At 35.7% G+C, this 21,561-nt stretch overlaps 1 protein-coding gene across 7 annotated transcripts in view; it reads right to left on the bottom strand.

Annotated features, from left to right (window-relative positions):
• Nucleotides 1–21,561, bottom strand: part of KCNIP4 (potassium voltage-gated channel interacting protein 4) — a 372,702-nt gene that overhangs the window by 30,809 nt on the left and 320,332 nt on the right. For 5 of the 7 annotated variants that reach the window (XM_015862835.2, XM_015862837.2, XM_015862840.2 and 2 more), the window contains one exon: nt 7,671–7,795. In XM_015862835.2, coding sequence (XP_015718321.1) covers nt 7,671–7,795 — 125 coding nt within the window. Of the gene's footprint in view, nt 1–7,670; nt 7,796–9,070; nt 9,125–15,047; nt 15,150–21,561 lie in introns of those variants that run through there. The other 2 variants (XM_015862833.2, XM_032444195.1) reach the window with 2 other exon arrangements.

The raw sequence follows: 21,561 nt of genomic DNA, 5'->3' as shown, positions 1-21,561 counted from the left end.
AACAAATTTCTGAGTTCAGCACAAAAAAAGATTTTCTCTGTAATGTTTTGAAGTACTCAGGACCCAAATGGTTGAACTGCGCCATCCAGAAGCATCACTATAACAGCAGGCTTTGCATGCCCACTTAAAAGTATTTTTGACCAATTAGAGTCACTGAATTACATTGTAGTAAAAAGACACTTTCCAAATGACAACATTCTCACTGATGCTCTGCACCAGATTCTATATCTCTAATATTAGTGATGATGCAGAAATAAAAATCCAATAATTCTGCTTAACTCAAGCACCAGACTTTGTGAGGCTCAGTCCAGATGCAGTAAAAAAAATAGCTGCAGCTATTTTTGGTACATAAACATTTATATTTCACAGATACCACATTAAAAGCTTTATTGGTGAAAACAGTCCTGCCAGTAGATGGGCTCTGTTAAACAGCTAGCTGGTGGAACAGAAGGTATGTATTGCACATAAAGAGTCAGCCTGGCACAAACAACATAATGCCTTACAATGAGCTCACCACAGCACACCAGTCACATGAAAGGGTATTACCAGCTTCAGGTAGGAAGGGCAGACAAGCACTCAAAGCAATTTAAATTCACTAAAGTATAACACTGACTTTTTTGAAAAAGAAAAACTTTGGAAGTATTCAGTGCTCTGAACTATTGATACTGGGTGCTTAAAATCATGCACTTTTTATATTGTGCTTAATTAGTGACTTAGGACCTACATTTATCAGAAATAACTCAGAAGTAAGCAATCACTATTATGAAGGCAATCTCTGATGTGCCAGATGACAGTTTTTCCCCAATGAACACAATGTGAACAGCAGTAAGTCATGAGATGAATAGAAGTGTAGGGACTGAGTTCGCTATTAACTTTCAGAAAGATTTCAGTCTCTGCCAGCAACTGCGAGACTAATTGAAACGAGTATCTCCACTGAACACATTAAGGTCTGTAAATCTGTGACGAGTGACAACTATACACCAGGTCTGTCAAACTCTACTTCCAAATTATTTCTACTCGTATGTGAAAAGTTTTGAGTTTCTCAGCCAACTCTTGAAAGAAATATAAAATGAATCTAAGCATTATTTACTCCTCAGTTTGTGAAAAGATTTTCACAAAAGTTCCCTCTAAGCTGCTGGTAACAAATGCTTTCAAAACATACTCAAACTTCTACCCTTTCTTGAAAAGTGTTTTTCTCACTCATTTAAAACTAAGAAGACATTCTATCTATCTAGAGACAGAAGTGGCAAATAATAACACTTTTTTTAAAAAAAAAAAGAAGAAGAAGAAGAAGAAGGAAAAAAGAAGAGGTTTAAGCTATGAGTAGTAGTACACACATTCTTGAGGCAACCATCCACAAGGCAGATGTCTTTCTGAAGTGCACTGATTGTTGGTGAGACCAAATCTTTGTTCTTGTCCTACGACTCAGTGTAGGAGATTGAAAAGTATATTTAAGCTCTAAGCCACTTCATCTCCAAGGACAAGAACTGTTGTGAAAGGCAAAATACTTTTGTACTAGCATCCTCATCCTTCATGCTAAGTATTGTGTTTTGTTTTCTCTCCCTAATTTAACCTGTATTAGTCTTGAATCTGTACTAATTACAAACATGGATTCTGTGTAGAACTGAATGGGAACACAATGAACAGAACACATTCTATAGCCTTTGAGATGGGAGAAATTCATGACTTGCCGATACCTGATCCCAGCTAAACTGTTATTTCTCCTTGTGTGAAACCTGTTTCAATGTACAAGGCCATATAGGATGGGTTTTTGGGCAGCCTGATCTTCTGGAATCTTGTGTACGGAACTAGATGATCTTTAAGGTCCCTTCCAACCCAAACAAGTCACTGATTCTAAGAAATGAGGATCCATGTTAGATTTTCTCCTTGTTATGATTTTCAGTAGGGAACAAATGCTTTGTGAAGAAGCAAGAAAAAGTAGAAAGGACTTTCCAAATGAGTTTGACTCATCATGAAGTTACTCCAAGTTTTCGTAAAATCACTTTTCTCTCTTTTTGAATCAGATTCTTGTATTCCATGTCAGATTTTAGTGCTTGACAAATATAATAAAAGGGAACACATTTTTCATTTGAATTAAGTAAATTCTGATCAAGACATAGATTATCTTAGTCTTTGAAAGACAAAAGTAAAGGGCAGTTTTTGCACAAGATAATTCATATACTGCAAAATACATGGCAGATGTCCTAAATATTTAGAAAAAAAAAATGCAAGGGAAAAAATATTTACAGTGAAATATATTTTGATTCAGTACAGCTAATTTTTCTCTTCTAATCTCAACTATTTTTTACCAAAATTGCATTTTTATTCATCACTCACTACGTGACAGGATGCTCTGATTATCAGGCTCTAATAATGCATGTGGACAAAACTACCTTTTTCTTAAGGGCATCTATTATTAGATCACTTTGGCCCTTGAAAGTGCCCAATACAACATACAAGCATTGGAGAGGGAAATAAATTCAAAAAAATATTATGAGCCTTTCAGGAGCCAGTCTAAAAGTAGCTTCTCTGCTACCCTTCAGGCTGTCTTAACTGTCTTAAGTTCACTGGCTTTGTCTTTGAATTAACTGACTGTAATGAGAGCTGCTGCTGAACAGCAGTAAAGTTTTCTGCAACATATCACTACGATCTAACACAAAATGACCTAGAGGCTTTAGATCCATAATACAAATATTTATCATATAAGATCTGAAACTGATATTTGAAGTTAAGTTTGAATATTACTTCCTTGACAGCTAACACAATAATTTAAAATGTTGTGTCCCTACAACTTAAAAAACATTTTTAATGTCAGAGTGCCAACACAACAGACATACAAAAAGTTATATGAAACTCCAACATACCTTTCCACAGTAAGTACTTATGCACATTTTCTTTATTTATGGAGACATTTTCCCACTAAGAATGTGAGAATTCACACTGTACTTGCATTGAGAATGGGAATTTGGCTGCCATATAGGACAGAGAAACAGCTATTAAACTCAAATTGTTAGCCAGTCCTTTGCATTATATTAGTCATCTGTCCTGACTGTGGGCAGTTCAGATCACAAATGAATAGAATGTTCTACATGCAGAAGCCTCTTTAGGTCATCTAGTCCAACTTATTCAAAATATCCAATACGTATTATTACAGCTTTAGATGGTTACTCACAGAGGACAGAAAACTCCTGCTTTTATTTCCCTTCAAAAGATTGGAAAAATATTTAAGACAAAACAAGTGCTATGGAAAAAAAAAAAAAAAAAAGGAAAAAGGAAAAAGGAAAAAGAAGAAAAGAAAAAGGTTTTCCTGAAAAGATCAGTGGGAATAGCTGTACTTTCTCCTGCAAACTCTTGAACATTGTTGACAATTAACAAATAAGTGTTACAATCTAAAAAGAATGAGCTGTCATAAAACTTTCCCTGAGATTCACAAATGCAACAGTTTTACAATGCTTCCATCAGACTGTAATTGAAATGGAAAAACCTTTGAATAAATTAACATATTTGTAGTCATGCACATAGGACTTTTTACATGAATGGTGGTATGATGGGAGGAGCATAACATCATTAGAGTAGTTTTCTTACTGCTGCTGTTAGCCTCGTTTACTAACACAAGAAGGGATGAAAGCTGTTTTAGAAATCCTGTTTTCTCAATAAATTTTACAAATACAGAACTGCCTACTTAAAGCTACTGTATGTATCCAAAGACATTTCTATGCGTGCACAATTTCAATTTACACTTTCTCTGATATACAGCTAGGTTAGAAAAGTGTTCATCGAGAAATCTTTAAACATTTCCAGGAAAGTACAGCAGTTTCCCCGCACAACTTTCTGCAGATTGTTTTTAGTTTTTGTTTTTTATGAGGATCATCAACCAAAATTAAAAGATCATTAACGCCTAAGTTTAGCACAGGAGCATCCTTTGTGCAACACAAGTATTATTTAAGTATTTTTAAAATGGAAATGTGCCAAAGCTCAGGGACATTTTTAAATCTGTGAGAGATCTATCAATGGACAAAAAAGAAAGAAAGACCACATGTTGAGTGCATGCTTGATAGTCTGTGCAATTTATTGTGAAGTACCTCTTGTACTAGGTCTGCCACAGAGCCATTGGTTTGAAAGGTTAATGACTGTTGCAATCACAATTTCAATTTACAAGAAATGGGATGACAGGAAACTGAATACAAAATGGAGAGGTCCCACTGTGATGGCAGCTGAGAAACAATTCATCAACAAGAGTGCAAGAGCATTGTAAATTCAGAGTGTTAAGGACAATCTTTTGAGTCTGGGGAGGGCTTAGGACTTCCTTTAATCTCATTTTTCAAGGATAGCATAGATTTTAAATGGCTAAATTGATGAATACAATTATAAGTAAGTTATCTTTTCATGTTTTCCCTTGTAACAGCTGTTAGGTCATCTGAAAGTGCTTTTCTCACTTACATTTTCTGTAGAATCTCTCTTCTTGTATTTTAAATTTTGACCTTGATTACTACCAAAACAGCCAACAAGACAGGCATTTCAATGCTCTTAGTGCCTTTTCTGCTGTAGTCCTGTATTTGCTTACTGAAACATCAGATGTTCTACAGTGCAGATTTTCTAAAGCTTTCATATATGTACATATATACAAGGATGCTACCTGACACTTGGCGCTCCTCATATATAAACTATTTTTTGCTAGATTTGGAATGCAATTTGCCTGTAAATCAGAGTTGGAAAATATCTTTACAGGCTTATCTTTTTATTTCTCTTAAAGGAAAAAATGTAATAAATGAAATTTTGTAGACATCGCTTATACAAAAGAAAGACAGTAACACTTGCTGCTTTCTCATCTGAAGTCAAGTACTGCATGTAATTAACTTGAAACCATAAATAATAATTTATTGGACATAAGCTGGGTAAAATTCTCATTGCTCCTATATCAGAAGTGACATCCTAGAATTGGGCAGGATTCGGGGAAGTCAACAAGTTGGAATGAGTTATGCACAATGAGAGATTATACAGACGCAAAAAGCTTAATTTAGGAAAAGAATAGACTAGATAGGATATGTGACAGAGATGTGTAAAACAATACCTGAGAGAAGTAATGTAACAGTTACTCATTTTCTCATAGCAGAAATACACTAGCTATTAAAATAGAAGGAAGTTGGCTTGAAATAGACATAAGTTATTTTTCAGAGAATATATAATTAAAATATAAATGTGGTTAAAAATAAAACAAAATATGCAGCTGTAACATTCAGTACAGTAAATATTTCAGTAGCAGAATGCAAGGTGACAGAACAGTATATTAGCCAAATGATAACTCTAAATTTCTTCAGTTCTTACATCCTTTCCTTTATATGGCTACTATTGAAAAGAGTATGCTGAGGTAGTGGAACCTAGTACTGCTTTTCTCTTATTTAATCAATTGTCTTTATTTCACTACAACTGGAACTTGTTTCCACATAACCACCTGTGACATCATCCTGCAAAGAGAACACAGCCCTGCGATCACACACAGATCTCCAGTTCTTCCTGTTTACTCTTCATTCTGTGTGCATGGACACTTCAGAGTGGAAAAGTGGGCAGAGGATATAGGCTACCCTGGAGATTTTCCAGTCTTGTCATGAACTTTATGGCTCTACTTTAGACTTTCTCCAGTGTGTCCATGTCTCTCTTAACTAAGGAACCTAGAACTAAATACAACATTCCAACTATCTGCCCAAGTCTTCTTCTGCAAAACTACCTCCCACCTGGATGACCCTCAGCACATACTGATGAATGAAGCACAGAGATGAAGCATATGGGGTGAAGCTATTGGCAGGACAGCATTTAGCTGTATTTAAAAAAAAGGGGGCTGAGAAAGGAGGTGGCCAATGGCAGACAGAATTCAACAATCATTGTCAAGGGAGATCATTTAAGTTCAGCCATGGGAGAGAATGTAGTGCTGCCCAATATCAACGTCTACCAAACCACTCAAACTGTGTTTGATAAAACCCGAACAGGTGACAGGAAAATGAACTAACTCACTAAGACAACTTTCTGACAGAGCTGAGACAGACCTGTCCTACCCACTTTCTGAAGAGATTAGGAAGGTGCAATCGAGCACCAGGTTTTGCAGTAGAACAGACAAAGATGAGAAACAAAACAAACCTCAGCCCAACCAAAAGTTACCCTTCATTTCTGAAGTTTGAAGCTCAGGTTAAGACTACTGCTTTAAACTGATTTACAACAGTCATCCGCACTGGACATGCTTTACAGCATTTCTGAAAGTAATTGATAACTTTGTAATTACATTAAACACACACACACACACAAAAAAATCTGAGCTCCATGCTCATTAGCTCCAAATAGTTGAAGATATTTATACTTGCATGTCTTGAATTACCATGTACTGATAAGGAAATGAAACACTTGAATAAAGATGTATTACTATCAAAACTCCTTTGATGCAATACATCTTAGAACACAAAAGTAGAACAAGAGCTGGAATTCCTCTTGAAAATTATTTTTAAATGATAACCAATTCAAATACTTTTTTATAATGTATTCTTTTCTTCCATGCATCATGTTACACAGAGAAGCATCAAGGTCCTTTGTTCTGAAGGTCTAGAAATAACTTTCTTAGAGAAACAGACAGAAGGTGTATTTTATCCACTCACTATGTTTTTACCTTTCCGCCTTAGATAATTAGGAACATTAGCTCATGATTTGCAATAGCTTGGGAATAGTATCATTAGCAGGTGAATGTTCTCTAGTACCTTGAGGAAATGAAAAGCCTTTAAGAGCAATCACAGTTAATCGCTAGCATGCCAACATTGCATACTGTCTGAAAATGGAGATGATATATAGCCAGGACACATTAAGTGACTCTATATCTTACTTCCATTGTGAGCTATCAATAAAAATGTTTTAAAATACCATTTCACACAGCTTGCTTTCACTACAAAATACATGATATCTAAGAGTTTAATACAGTTTACACTTCTTATTGTAGAAGCTATTAAAAACATTCTCATAGTTTAGCTTTCTTGTGTTTTAGTATGATAATACTTTGTTAAATCAGTTTCTTTCAGTAGTAACTGCTAAGGGCAAAAACACCCTTTTCCTAGGCTGGAAGGAAAACCAAACCAAAAGGTGATAAATGCAGTCATCATGGAATTTACCTGTAGTTTGGCAGAAGACTTATCACCTCCAGAATTGCAATACTCACATATGAGTTCACAGGCTAATATGACAAATTGGAAGCTATAGCTATTATTCAAACTCCTTAATATCAAATATAATGTAACCCTGTAAAATTGCATGAAGCCAATTTTAGCCAATTACGTCTTGTGATAACTGCCATGAATACAATAATCAAAATATTTCCTCTAACTGAAAAAAAAAATACTTCACCATTTTATTTCCCTCCTATAATTTCATTCATCCAGCCTCAACACAACTTTTAACCTCTCCTTGAACAGTCCTACTTTAATAACTTAGATTATCTTCTGCTTTATTACTTGTCTGAATCTTTTAAATAGTTCACTGGTTGCAGATTGATTATTTCCACACTTTATGCATGTTTCCACATGCAGCATTTAACTACAGAATCCCACAAGCTCCATTGAAAGCATTCTTGTACAGCTGAGATTGCAGTGGCAAGCAATGTGTTAAGTGGATGGCAAATTAAAAACTGAAGTACTTACATTCTTGAAACCTCTATATAAGATCTGAAGTTCCTTCTTTGTGAATTTACTCTGTGCTTCCAGCAGTTCAAGAGCTTCAGGTCTATGCCGTACTGTGGCCATTTCCATTTCATCTTCTACAGTATCTGCAAAATGCAAGATACAGAAAGGAAAAACTCAACAAGAAATGCATGATGTAGAAATATCTATTCTATGCAGGAAAAAAAAAGAAAGAAAATTAGATGACATTATTTTAAAGAATGGCTTTTGTAACCTTAAAGAAACGGCACACATTCATTTTGAACTCACAGGGAAAGGGCATTTATCTGCTTCAGTGGCTGCATAGAGTGTGGAACAGCAGTGATGATCCAGAGGCCTGGATATTATTACAGCATAAATACAAATAACAATAGACTGGAAAGCAGATATTCCCCAAGGATGTACATGACATATTCAGTAGGATTTTACTGTTTCTACAACTCTCTGAGCAAAGAAAAGACCTATAAAACCTTACTGTGTCACAAAATACTGCTGATATTCCCTCTGTTAGTTACTTGATCAGCCTGGGATTCCCAGCGTTCTCCTTTATGGACGACTTTGTAAAGTGTTTTGGAATGATATTCCACCTTCAACAGTGAGCTTTATTTTGAGTACAGTGTAAGAAACCTTTCATGATTATTCACGGTAAGCAGCTTTGGGAAAATGAAGATTGTAGCAAATATGAATGTCAATAAATATATACCCTTAAGTCTTTAATATAACTCTAAAAGGATGAGATTTAAATGTGTGAGTCCAATAAAATAGCTAAAGCAACTTACAGTACAGATTTCCTTATACGGGAGTACGAGGCTTATGCTTGATCCAAAATCTGACATTAAGCAGACCCTATATAGTACTCCTGAAAAACCTAATCAAATTATGGCTACCTTCTTGTTGGATGGTTATATGAGCTATAGAAATGTAACCTGAACAAAACCAAACATGCACTTATTTATTCATTTATTTATTTTTACTTCTGCAATGTTGAAAACATATATTTCATTTCACTTCATCAGTGAGGGACTCCGCATTCTCAAAGTTAAGTTTTATTCAACTCAATTTTTTCAAAGATCACAAACAAAACACTCAATTAAAGCAGTATTATGTTTACATCCTCACATATTTTTGTTCTGGTACAGTGCATTAATAATATCTTTCAGTTGCTAGGGAGAAATCTGGCATCAGGAGATTCAACTATCCAAAAACAGACAACTTTAGAAAAGATTCACAGAATCACTGAATGGCTTGGGTTGGAAGGGACCTTTAAGGTCATCCAGTTCCAACCTCTCTGCCATGAGAGGCTGTTCACTAGAGCAGCTTGCTTGGAGCATAGAATCAGTATAAATCAACAACTTGGATAAATGTTCAAAAAATTGTAGGACCTTGTCTTTCCTTCCTGGCAGAGAGAGGTTGTTGCTGGCACTCATCTCAGGAACCTAAGGATTAAAGAAATATTCAAGGTATGGAAAGGAAGAAAACAGATATTTAAAAAAAAAAAAAAAAAAAAAAAGTGAGTTCCACTGATTAAGGGGCTTCAAGTAGAGAATGGATGGTCCAATAGCAGAGGTGATGTCATATCAAAAACATATGTAATTATTCCCATTTCACTGGTGGTTTAACTGAAAGAAGAGAAAGCAATGTTCTACAGTAAACTCTGGGCAGGTACATTTGTCATATAGGCATGTCATCATAATGGTAGTGTCTAAGTGGTTTCCTAAACCATTAACAATGTCCTGTGAAAGAACCAAGACTGAAAGTCAGTTGGCAGATTATTACATCAAGGATTTAAAACTCAAGTCGAGACTTTTAAACATGTGGATATTTTATTCTTTGTTTATTAAGAATTTTTTTCATGTGACCAAACAGGAGAAATGAACAGATAATTGTGCTTTCTGAGTTGTGAGTAAATGTCTGAACCAAATTCAGCTAACTACTGCTTCAAGAAAAGCTTCAGAACAACCTCAGTGAATCAGAGCATCCACAATCCTAAATGTTACTGTTCTGAACACAACTTAGAAATGCTTATGAACTTTGAAATACACAAGCACCTGTACATCATGCATGAATGCAGATTCCCAAATATGACCATGTGTCGAACAGAGCCATTAATACAGTGCAACCTACTGATTTATATACACGTTTTGTTTTTGTTGTTGTTGTTGTTTTTAGTATATAGAAAATAAATAAATTTGGAGAGTTTAAGGCAGTGTGCCTGTGGCTAGACTGAAACAGATATCTTTGAGAAGCAATACTGGTTCAGTAGGTTTTTCAAAGGGTAAACAAGTATTTTAATATTGGCATGTGATGTGTAATGTTAAATGATCTAGGTATTAAAAAGTCATAAGTTCTACAGCAAAACTCTTTCTTGTACTTCTACTCTTGTGATTTATATATATATTTTTAGCTTCCTCCTAATAACACTGTTCTTCACTATGGATGTGCTTTGGTTTCTACTGGCTCCTTCTTACCCTAAATCCCAAGATTAGGTAGGTATTTATCTCACGAATATCAACTGTGAATTCTTTTCAGAAAAGATGACCAGGGAATAAGAACTTGTACCTTTAGAAAATCAGCAAGTTGTTTAATAGATGTAATTATAGGTGCAAGATAAAAGGCATGGCGTAAGACAATAATAATAATAATAATAATAATAATAATAATAATAATAATAATAATAATAATAATAATAAAATAAAAAGAACATTGTTAATGTTTTTGGCTTTTCAAACCTGATTCTTAGAACATCATTTTCTCCTGACAGTGTTCCTTGAGTACATTCATTTTACTAAATTAAAGCTGTTTCTGTCAAATTTTTTCAGCGTAGACTCACTGCAGAAAGATTTATTAGAATAAGAAATACAGCACTAATCCATTTAAAATGACGTTTGCAGATGCCATAATAAAATGTTAAATTCAATCACTGAACCAGACTGCAAATTCACAGAACACTTTGTATTTCATAACTCTTCTGAGAGACATGTTAGTTTTGTCTGGCTCTTCACTCTGGCTTTTTCCTAGTCATTATTTTTCAGTGTAAGCATTACAGAGAATGTCTGTGGGAGGAGCCAGACATGACATTTTTCATTTAATCTGACAGAAGACATTTTCCAAATCAGTGTCACCCATAAAATTATCTGAGAATATCCACTGTGTATTGGCTTATGGGCAAGTTAAAACATATTTTTCTTCCATTCATTCATAGGTTATTTCAGATGACTCAGACACAATCAATATTTCTGTAAAAAATTCCAAAGTAAACACTATTGACAAAAATTCCACAACTTTGCATTGTCATTATGATGTTTGATGATAGCTTTGAAGGATCAATATCAGAATTCATGGAATTATAAGAACATTTCAGTTCTCACCTTTAATAAGAAAATTCCTGTCATGTGGTGGTGTAGTCCTATACATAGTTATCAAAGGATAATTACACAGAATCACAGAATCACAGAATCACAGAATTACCCGGGTTGGAAGGGACCTCAAGGATCACGTAGTTCCAACCCCCCTGCCTGGCAGGGCCACCAAACATCACACATTTACTAGATCAGGTTGCCCAGAGCCCTGTCCAGCCTGGTCTGAACACCTCCAAGGGATGGGGCATCACCAACCTCCCTGGGCAGCCTGTTCCAGGACCTAACCACTCTCTAGTAAAGAACTTCCCCAACGTCCAACCTAAATCTTCCCTCTTTTAACTTAAAACCATTTCCCCTAGTCTGCTATTATCAGCCTTTTCAAAGAGTTTACTCCCCTCCTGGGAGTAAGTTCCCTCAGTATTGAAAAGGCTGGCAATGAGGTCACCGCCGCAACCTTCTCTTCTCCAGGCTGAACAAACCCAACTCCCTCAGCCCTGTCCTCATAGGGGAGGTGCTCCAGCCCCCTGATCATCTTTTGTGGCCCTCCTCCTGGACCCTTTCCAAAATCTCCATGTCTTTTTTGTACTGAGAGGCTCCACACTTGGACACAGTACAACAGATGAGGCCTCACAAGCAGAGTAGAGAGGGACATCACCTCCTATCCTGCTGACCACCCCTCTCCTGATGGAGCCCAGGATCCCATTTGCTTTCCGGGCTGCCAGAGCGCACTGCTGGCTCATGTTAAGTTTCTCATCTATCAGGACCCCTAGGTCTTTCTCTGCCGAGCTGCTCTCAAGGAACACTCCTCCCAGTCTGTACAGGTGCCTGGGGTTCTTCCGGCCCAAGTGCAAAACCTTCACTTTGCCGTGTTGAACCCATTAGGTTCACCCGAGCCCAGCTTTCCAGCCCTGTCAAGTGTCCCTCTGAATGGAATCGTTCCTCCACCGATCAACTGCACCACTCAGTTTGGTGTCATCAGCAAACTTGCTGAGGGTGCACTCACATTCCCTCATCGATGTCATTAATAAAGATGTTAAAGAGACACCGGCCCAAGACAGACCCTTGAGGGACACCGCTCGTTACCGAGTTGTTTCGGAGTTAAGAATTTGTCTTCCCAACGTTTGGAAAACCTAGCAAACTTCCTGAGCTACATTTTAATTCTCCATGAGAACTTCTAGGATTTATTTTGCAAGGTTATTGATGTTTTGCCATCATATTTTTAAGGAATTCTGTCTTCTGTATTCATTATAAATAACTATAAGAACATAATATAGATATGCAGCAGAAATTTTCTCAGCTGTAAGTTTGTACTAGGTGCTTATATTAAACTTAAAAGAAGAGTAAGCTTGAGAAGAAATATTGTTGAAATGTCACTTTTATATGTCGTGAATTACATGGGCTCTAAATGGGCTATTATTTGGAGAGATAGGGACTTACATGGAAAAGAGGTCTCTGTTTGTTAACCATCCGATTACCTAGGGGGGCATCTGCAAGCTCTTCTAGAAGTTGAATGAATAAATGTAAAAAATGTAAGACCAAATATTTGGGCCAGAGAATGTGATAATAGGTATATCCTTACTGATGAATATTTCTACAGTGTTTAATGATTTGGTAAAAATGTAGAAGACTACAGTATGGTGGCAATATTACTTTTCTGTTAATGAAAAGATTCAGTATAATAGTCTTATCACACTCCATTTCTGTAGCACCATATTGATTCAAATAGTTCAAAAATAAGATTATTTTTTTTAAGTTCATATTCACTTTTAATATACTAAACAAATAATTATATTGGTGCCATTAATGAGGATCCTTCTTCCAGCTAAACAGTAGAGACAGTTTTTAAGGCATTTGCTTCAGGAGTTATGCTTTGAACCTTTCATCATATAATAAATAACAAAATGGTAAAATCAATGCAAAAAACACATTCCTTAAATAATGATAAAAATGAATCAAAATTTAGGGCGTATCTGTAAAAACTGTGCATATGCATTTGCCTGCACAAATCCCAAATTCTGTCTCCCCTACTTATTAAATAATTGCATGCATACACACTATTCCAAAACGAACCTTGAGTCTAGACCAGGCTAAAATACACAAATAAGAAAAAGCACTGTGAGTTGTCTTGTAGAATGGGAAGGCTGAAATAAGTTTTTATCAGCATTATTCAAATCACCTTTTTCTTCACATATTCAATTGCAATACACAACTGCATACATCACTGCAAATTCAGGGTTGGCAGTTTTTCAACAAAATACTTGCTTTAAATCTATTCCTAGTAAATTTTCTGAGAAATTCATATTACGTAGTGGTCACTGTAGTGCTTACTTCACTCCTAATACATCAGGAATGTTGTTTCTTTTACACCAAAAGAAATCAAATAGCACATTATGTCAAAATATGAAAACAACAATGTACATCTACAACTTAACATTTTCATTTAATGTAATATTCTCATCTAAATTACATCTCATTATATACAGGAGCACAAAGGAAAATGCTGACTTCATCCATCATTCTACTACTTGGTTCTCAAATATGAAACACCTGGTGCAAGTTCTACTTTGTCTTCTCTTTCAGCTTATAAAAACACTTTCAGCTTAAAAAAGCACATTTTGTACAGTCAGTGATTTTGAGAAAATTTAAATATTTTCTTGTTACCAGTAAAGACAAAAAATTTTCATAGAGATGTGAAAGGAATAAGGATGTGTTGCTCTCCAAACACCAGAAAGGAATAAAACCTTCCATTTCTTTTTAGTTTAAAACTATCTTTACTCGGGTTGTGTAGGTGAAAGCAGCTTCTACTTAAAGCTGTCACTACAAAAACTGCCTTTTTTACGCTACACTGTTTTACAGTAAAGCACATCAGCTGAAATCACATTGAAAATGTTACAATGCAATGAAACCCTTAGTTCTTTTCATCTTTGAGATCTCAAATGTCTAGAAAGAAGAGAAAGTAACACAGTCTTCTCCACAGAGGCACACTTAAAAAATGGGGTAGCAGAAAGAAATCCTATGTTCAAACCACTGAAGTCTAAGCACTTAATGTGAAGCTTGTGTTTACAGTCCAGTGATCCTGGGTTTCTCCATGATCACTGGACATGGGGAACTGCTCTTGCAGGCACTTTTTATCTTATACTGATTGATATGCTTTACTAAGAATAGGATACAGGAAGCATGGGGACCACTCAGCATCTGACTTTAGCTGCTAAAATGAGTGCATAGAATAAAACCAAATTAATCTTGACTGAATTGGGTCCACAGGGATATTTAATATCAAGATATATTTGCCAAGAAGATATAGAAATGTATTAGTGTTATTGCTATAGTTTGTCTCTATCTAGGTATACATGGATGGTGAATCTGTCCATCTGTTTCTTCCTGTTTGACTGTCTCTGAAAGGATTGTATTTTGTCAGAGCATAGGATCAAGACATTGACAGAAAGGTCAGTGTACTTGCCCTTAAACTCTACATTCATATAGTTTGCTTTCAAACTCTCTTTTTTTTTCCCCCAGACATGTACATCAGGTTTCATTTCCTACACAGTTTGATGTTACATAACAAAAACATGCAGGGCCGAGACTTTCTGCTAAACTAGTACTGCTGATACTATCCTATGTGTTGGACAGCAAGAACACTAACATGTGCACACATGTACAAAAGTGCTACCAATTTGCAAATACAGTGGGAACAAGAATTTAATTTCACCAGAGAACCACTTTCCAGCTAGCTTGCAGAGCAGAAGTCCCAACCCAGCATCTCCTGCAGAGCAGACTCTGGCACTGGTGTATTGACACCATGCTCTGCACAGGCAAGTCAGTAAGCATCCTTTCAATCACTCCTTTTAAACATCAATAGATCATACAATTACTTCAACAGATATCTTCTCTTTTGAACAATCAGTTAATACAAGTATAAATTTTGTTGCATGCAAACCTAAAAAAAATAATAATAATAAAAAGAAATCAAAATAAAAATCAAATGAAAAATAAAACTTGCTTTGAGTAACAGGAGATGTCGTTTTGGCAGCCGAGCAGGGCAAGAGCTTCATAAGTCGCTCTTTAATACTGCGTTTGGCACTGTTCTGAGCGTAGAGGAAACCTAAAAAATATATTATCAGGGTTGTTAATATAAGTTTGAGAACAATTTCTGTACATGCTGCAGTATACCATTATAGCAGAGTCCTGATGGGGAAAGGCCAAACAGACAACAGCCATCCTGAATTGCAAAGGGCAACCTGAATTTTTGATCAGGACAACAAAACCATTTTGTCATATCATTCCAATAAAGGGGATGGTTTGTATGTGCACATCCCTGGAAAGATCTTAAAACCCGCCAAAGTTCTTATAACACACTTTAAAACATTCCACAAATGCATCAGGTTATGTATTTGAAACAACACAAAGTAGGTGTGTTTCTAAAGATTTTAATGCTAGAATACTTTAAAGATTTTTAACTGTATTTAATTAATTGAATTTAGGTTTAATGTGGAAAAATACACACACACACACAAAAAAAATAATGCCCCACAAATAAAAACACAAATATATCTTTTGTTGTCCTTTCTGGCAATCTTCAGCTTCCAAGATTGATTTATTTTTTTTTTTTTTTTCCACAGCATACATTCAGCAACTAAGATAACCAACCTGGCACTTTTGCCTTTTCTGAATATGAAATTATTTACTACAATCAACAACCAGTCTACTTTTTCTTTAATATTTGATGTTCAACATATATATATATATATGGTTATAAGTATTATATATATATGGTTAGATAGATAGATAGATAGATAGATAGATAGATAGATAGATATAGTTATAAGTATTACTTATATTTTCATCAATACTGATATGGCTGAATAACTGATGTTCACATGCCATAAAGTAGGTGAACAGAATTATCCTTATTTATTGAAAAGGAAATTGTTTCTGTAAATGCCTGCAACATCTGATTGATTGACCATTTTATACAAAATGGATGATATGGTCAAACATCTCCTAGATGGGTATTTGCTGCAAATGACTGACTTAACATCTGTACAATAGTTTACCAAATGATTGATGTTCCTAAGAAAGGTAAAGCTCAGCCTCGACTTTATGCAACTCTTGCATGTTTTCACATTACTACATGGTTACACAGGTCTACACAATCTATGTAATTACTGAAGATGTACGCAGTGCCTTGCAGAACCCAAAGGATTGTTCTGTTTTCAAAGGTTTTGAAGCTCACAGCTCTGACTGACCAAAAAAATCACCATCAAGAAAATATGTCGCAGTCCGTGTTGTGGTTATATAGTAAGAGGTTATTGTCTTAAAACTGGTCTTCAAAATAGATATTCATGAACAGGTGAGGTGGAAAGCCACAAGGCAGTAATGCACTGATCATTACACACTTCCTTCAAACTGCTGTGGAAGTGAATAATAGTAATTCATAGCCAGAAAAGTGACATTCAGAAACTGTTTTCTTCCAAACTCATCTTGATTTCATTTGTGAATAATTTGTCACCTAGAGATTTTAGCTGCTATGCCTCACTCAGTCAGTCACAAACTCCCCTGTGCTGTGTTAGAATTCTTCATATCCAGGTTAGTTAACTAGGGCTCCTTGCTCTTAAGTTTGATAATTTGTTCTTCTACAATCAAAGTTAAACCCCGAGACACACTTTACCCCAGAATTCACAATGGGAACGTCCTAAAACTCGTCTCTATACCACACCAGCTGCAGCTGTGTTTTTTAGTCTCAAGAGGTGCTCACACTTCACATAAACTGCAGTAACTAGTGCATGGCCTACAGACTTTCACATCTAGATACTGCTATACTGCAATATGTATTGTATATAGATAGATTTTAGCCATAAGAGACAAACTTTAAGAGTGGTTGCTATTTAGCATGATTTATATCTGTAGTTGCAACAAATAAACAAAGCAACTGTTTAAATCTATGATTTACAGAGATTTAAACTAGAGAACTGTTAGTTCACAACTGTATAAATGAAAGTATAATATGCACAGTTTGTAGCATAATATGTATATACTAGGATATAAAAATTATGATGTATGCATTGTAAGTTATGAGTGATTTATAAATTACCATACATTCATAATCTACTATATGTAAACCTAAACTACACCTATCTTAGCTCTTCACACATTTATTCAGACATATATCTCTGCTTTTATACCCTTATATTAATTTTATTTATTTTATTTGATTTACCCTTATATTTATTTATATTTATTGCCCTATGTTACAGAAACAGGTCAAACCAACCCAGCAAAGAATATCAAGCCAAGAGATCTTTGCAGGAGTTTTCAGAGAAAAAACATCTCTCTTCCTAAATGCATTTGTTTTCATTGCACATGTTCTGCAAGCAGTATGAAAGCAAGGGCAGGTAGTCACTTTTTGTTGGTAGAGACTTCTACTCAGCAGAATAGCCTTCTGGCTAGCATCCCCCCTGCAATAGCACAAGGTGGACTGTTGCTGCTGTCTTTGTACTTAAATTCTTGCACAATCTTCCAGCCTACAGCAAATTCCCACTGTTAAAAACAGCTCTCTCCTGCCTTGCCTCCCACCTCTGTGGGACTTTGCTGACCTTCTGTAACGGGTTCTGGGTATTAAACTTCAACCTAGAAGGTGCGCTCATCTGTGGACTTTCCTCTTGCCTTTATTTGGCAAAGCCAGAAGATAGGCTCCAGTGTTTAAGTCAAAGCCTGAAGTGTTTTCTTGGCATACTGATTTGCACTCAATTTCAGCTGTATGATCAAATTTCTCTCAGGACTTTAAGAGCTGTCAGCCTCACTAAACTGCTTATGTTTCGGCACAGATGGAAGAGCCATGGAGATAAAACAAGTGCAGTTTTTCATATTCATAGTTCAAGACTTGTGGAAGAGAGCCAATTCAGAATTTGTTCCTTCTATGTAGTGAGCCTAGGAATGAAACAAAATGTGTACAACACAAATATTTATAAGGCTAAGTTTTTGGAAACACCTGACGAGGAACTGTCTGAGTTATCATTAAGCTACTGTATGGATCATCAGCATTTTTAGCCAAGCTGGGAAAGCTTTCTTGCCAATCCCATTTCTATGTTCAGATATAATTTTAGCAATTCATCTTGTTCTGCTCCATCTGTTTTTAACTCCAAAATACATCTGTCAGCTTCACAGACTACACAACCCTACAAACCACATCAGACCTACAGGGAAGAGCCATCAAGGTGTTGAGAAGAAAAAAATGTACAGCAGCATTTTAGGTAATACCTTGAAACACTTTCAGGAGTGAGACTGCTGTCCTTCTGTCTTAGTTCCTTTGTACACAGTGTTTTACATCAGACTTCCAAAGGCAGAATCTGATTAGGAGCTGGCAGCCACATTTACCTACCAACCAGTTAGAAGTCAGAATCAAACTGTAATTCTGGAGACCAGTAGTACTTAACATGGACTGTAAACAAAGAGTAGAGAAAAAGGTACTTTGCCTAAACCAATAATCACAAAATGGAATATGCTGGGTATTTGTGGGGTGGAACATAGGGAAAAGGATGAAAGAGGAAATGAAATAGTTAATAACACTGTAGAGAGGGACACGGAGATGTGTGAAAGCAGAAAGAATTTAAAATAGAGAAATGACTGCACATTTTTCCTTTCCATATTTATTAAATGACCCAATTACAGCTTTATCATTCAGATAACACCTCCACAGGATAACTATGCAGCTTTTCAAAATAAAAATACCAAAAACAACCTCATAAGTTAAAAATAGTTTCCATGTTTAGTGCAAACATTGTCTAATACTGTTGTAACCATTTCCAGGAGCTCAAATGCAAAAGAAAAAACCCTGTTAATTTTCCCCAGTGCAGAACTTGAAAATACACAAGATCTGCAAAATCATGTCATTCATTTAATACCACTTAATACATCAGTATGTGCACTTCCAGAGCAAGTGTAAAACTAAGGTGTTTTCCGTATGACAGAAAACTGTCATACGAGTTCACTTGCATTCTTTAGAAAAATCTCACTTGAAATGGCCCATGTGAGCCTATGAGAAGACCCAAAATGAACCAGATTAGACTGCTATTCTGAGCTATGCGGTTTTCTTTTTTTTTTTTCTTTTTATTTATTTATTTTTTAGCTTTTATTTTTTTTTAGGTTTTCCTTAAGAAGAGCACAGAAGAACTTTTTAATTAACTGTACTATATACAAATTATCACACAGAAAATTATACCAGCATAGAGAAGGTTATCATTTAGAGATCCAGGAAAGAACCAGATAAGGAAGAAGGGGTTTTTAAGTTATAGGAGAACTAGATGAAAGGGAAAAATGCTTGAAGAAGAGTTCAGGAAACGGTACAGAGAAATATAAAAAATAAAAACGAAAAAAGACTGTTAAGCATACCAGTTTTGTCAGGCACTTTTATTGTTGTGAGCAGTAAAATAGTTGTACATTATTATTAATAAAATTCCTAATTTAGTATTATTCAAGGGGATTTTAGAACTGAAACAAAAATGCTGAACAACCGAGCTTAGCTGACAACAGCTTTTTAATGCAGCATTTTCTAAAGGACAGTTAAAATCTGATGTATGCATGAGAACCTAAAGATTTATTTTATTTTATTTTATTTTGGTTGGGCTTTGATTCAAATGTATTTTTATAGCTTTTAAGGAATGACAACTTCTCTCAAAGAAACAAGCATTAGTATAGACTCTGGGCCAAAGAAAATCTGCTAGCAATTCAAGAATGTTTAAAATTTAGGAAGGACACTCCACTTAGGAAAAGCCATACTGGCTATGTTTATTCACAGTCAATACAGTGCAGCAGAAATAGATTGGCAGATGAAATTAGTGATATTGAAGGAACCTTTGACTACAGAGAAAAAATCTCATCTAATTTGTGCTGGAGATCTTGGAGATGGCTTCTGGAGATAAAAAAGTACTGAAGAGTAGTGAAGAGAAAATAAATATTCTCACAACTTAAGAAAGGTGGACATTACAGCAGGAACAAATAGGCCCCAATATTGAATCTCCAGTGACAGCTTTGGGGAGAGTCAACTTGGCTTTGTAACTGACAAGTAAAGGGAGACAAGTGGACCATGATCAAGATGACATGACAAAGATCTGGGGTTATTTGGAATATGAGAGGTTTGGACACAGTGAGCACAGTCATACCAGGGTTATGGGCACCCTGTCCTGTGATGTCATCTACTGGATTTGGGGACTTCCCTACCACTCAGTGCAGTGAGTGGGGATCTCAGCCACAACCGTGGGATGGGAATGGTGTATGTCCACAGTACCAGGCTATGGCCAGAGAACAGCATGAGTGAGGGGTGCTGTCCTCACTCTAAAGCTCTAACAAAACTCTAACAAAGCTGGAGCATCCTTGGTTCCCAAGGTGCTGAAGGCAGCAGCTACATACATATACTTTACTGAGAATAACGCTTTTGTATTTTACAGAAAACTAGGGTAAGACTAGAAACAGACATTTTTAATGAATAATTTCTAGCATGTCTTCATAGCGTTCACCATATTATTCAATTAGTCTGAGTGGAAACAATTAACCTGCAGTGCCAGAGGCTATCACTGTAATGTGTCGTGGTTTTTTAATGCTTTATATGAATTTAACTCTTACATGTCACACCAAAAGCTCAGAGAACTGCAAAGCAGTTAAATGCAGTTTCAATTCTGCTGAACTAGCCCCAAGGGAGTCAGTTGTAACCTAGATTCAAATGGAGTTCACTTCCAAGACCACTGTCAAAGTCAACTTCAGTACAGAATCATCTGGATCTTAAGTTTATTTTCCACTTAGACTGCGAATTTTGGTGCTTTGAGGTGGTAGTGACATTACACCGTGCCATCTTACATAAGTCACAAAATCCCAAGTAAACACTGATGGTTTTAAGTTGCTGCTGCCTAAGCTTCCAGTCTTGAGGTAAAATTCTCTGTGTCATTCATGTGAATCTTAATACAGAAAAAATTAATTTTTTGAACAAGATAGAAAAGGGAAAGTAATGAAGAATACACTTTTTCTTTTGCAAAGACATTTTAAGAAACAAAACCTAACGTCATTCACTATGTACTTCATAAAAAAAGTTATGAAATACAACTAGAAGAAAAGAATATCAATCCTTTCCATTTCTCAGCTATGAGCATTTTCTTGCTAATGTAAGCAGAAGAAATAAATTGAGCTATTCCAATATATGTTTTGAGATTAGAAATTTTTTACTTCTACTCTAAACTTTGGCTGTGAATTTGGAAGGCATCTAATCTATTTCAGCTGGGGGCTATAAAGTATAGCAAAAACATCAGATTATTAATGAGCAACAACCTGAAAAAATGTTAGATAATTCTACACTGTCATAACAAAGAAATTTACCTGACTCATGCAACAGCTACGAGAAAATACAGCAATAATTTCTGTTAGATTTTTCTACGAATTACAGTTCAAAGGGTTGGCAAATTCACAGAGCATTAGCAGGACAATTACACCAGGTCGTTTCCATTCCAGTGGGCAAAAGTCCTAATAAA

This window comes from Coturnix japonica, chromosome 4 (genome assembly GCF_001577835.2).
Source record: "Coturnix japonica isolate 7356 chromosome 4, Coturnix japonica 2.1, whole genome shotgun sequence".
In the NCBI taxonomy this organism is placed as follows: Eukaryota; Metazoa; Chordata; class Aves; order Galliformes; family Phasianidae; genus Coturnix; species Coturnix japonica.
The sequence above is the reverse complement of the archived record's forward strand: the minus strand, read 5'-3'. Positions and strand labels throughout refer to the sequence as shown.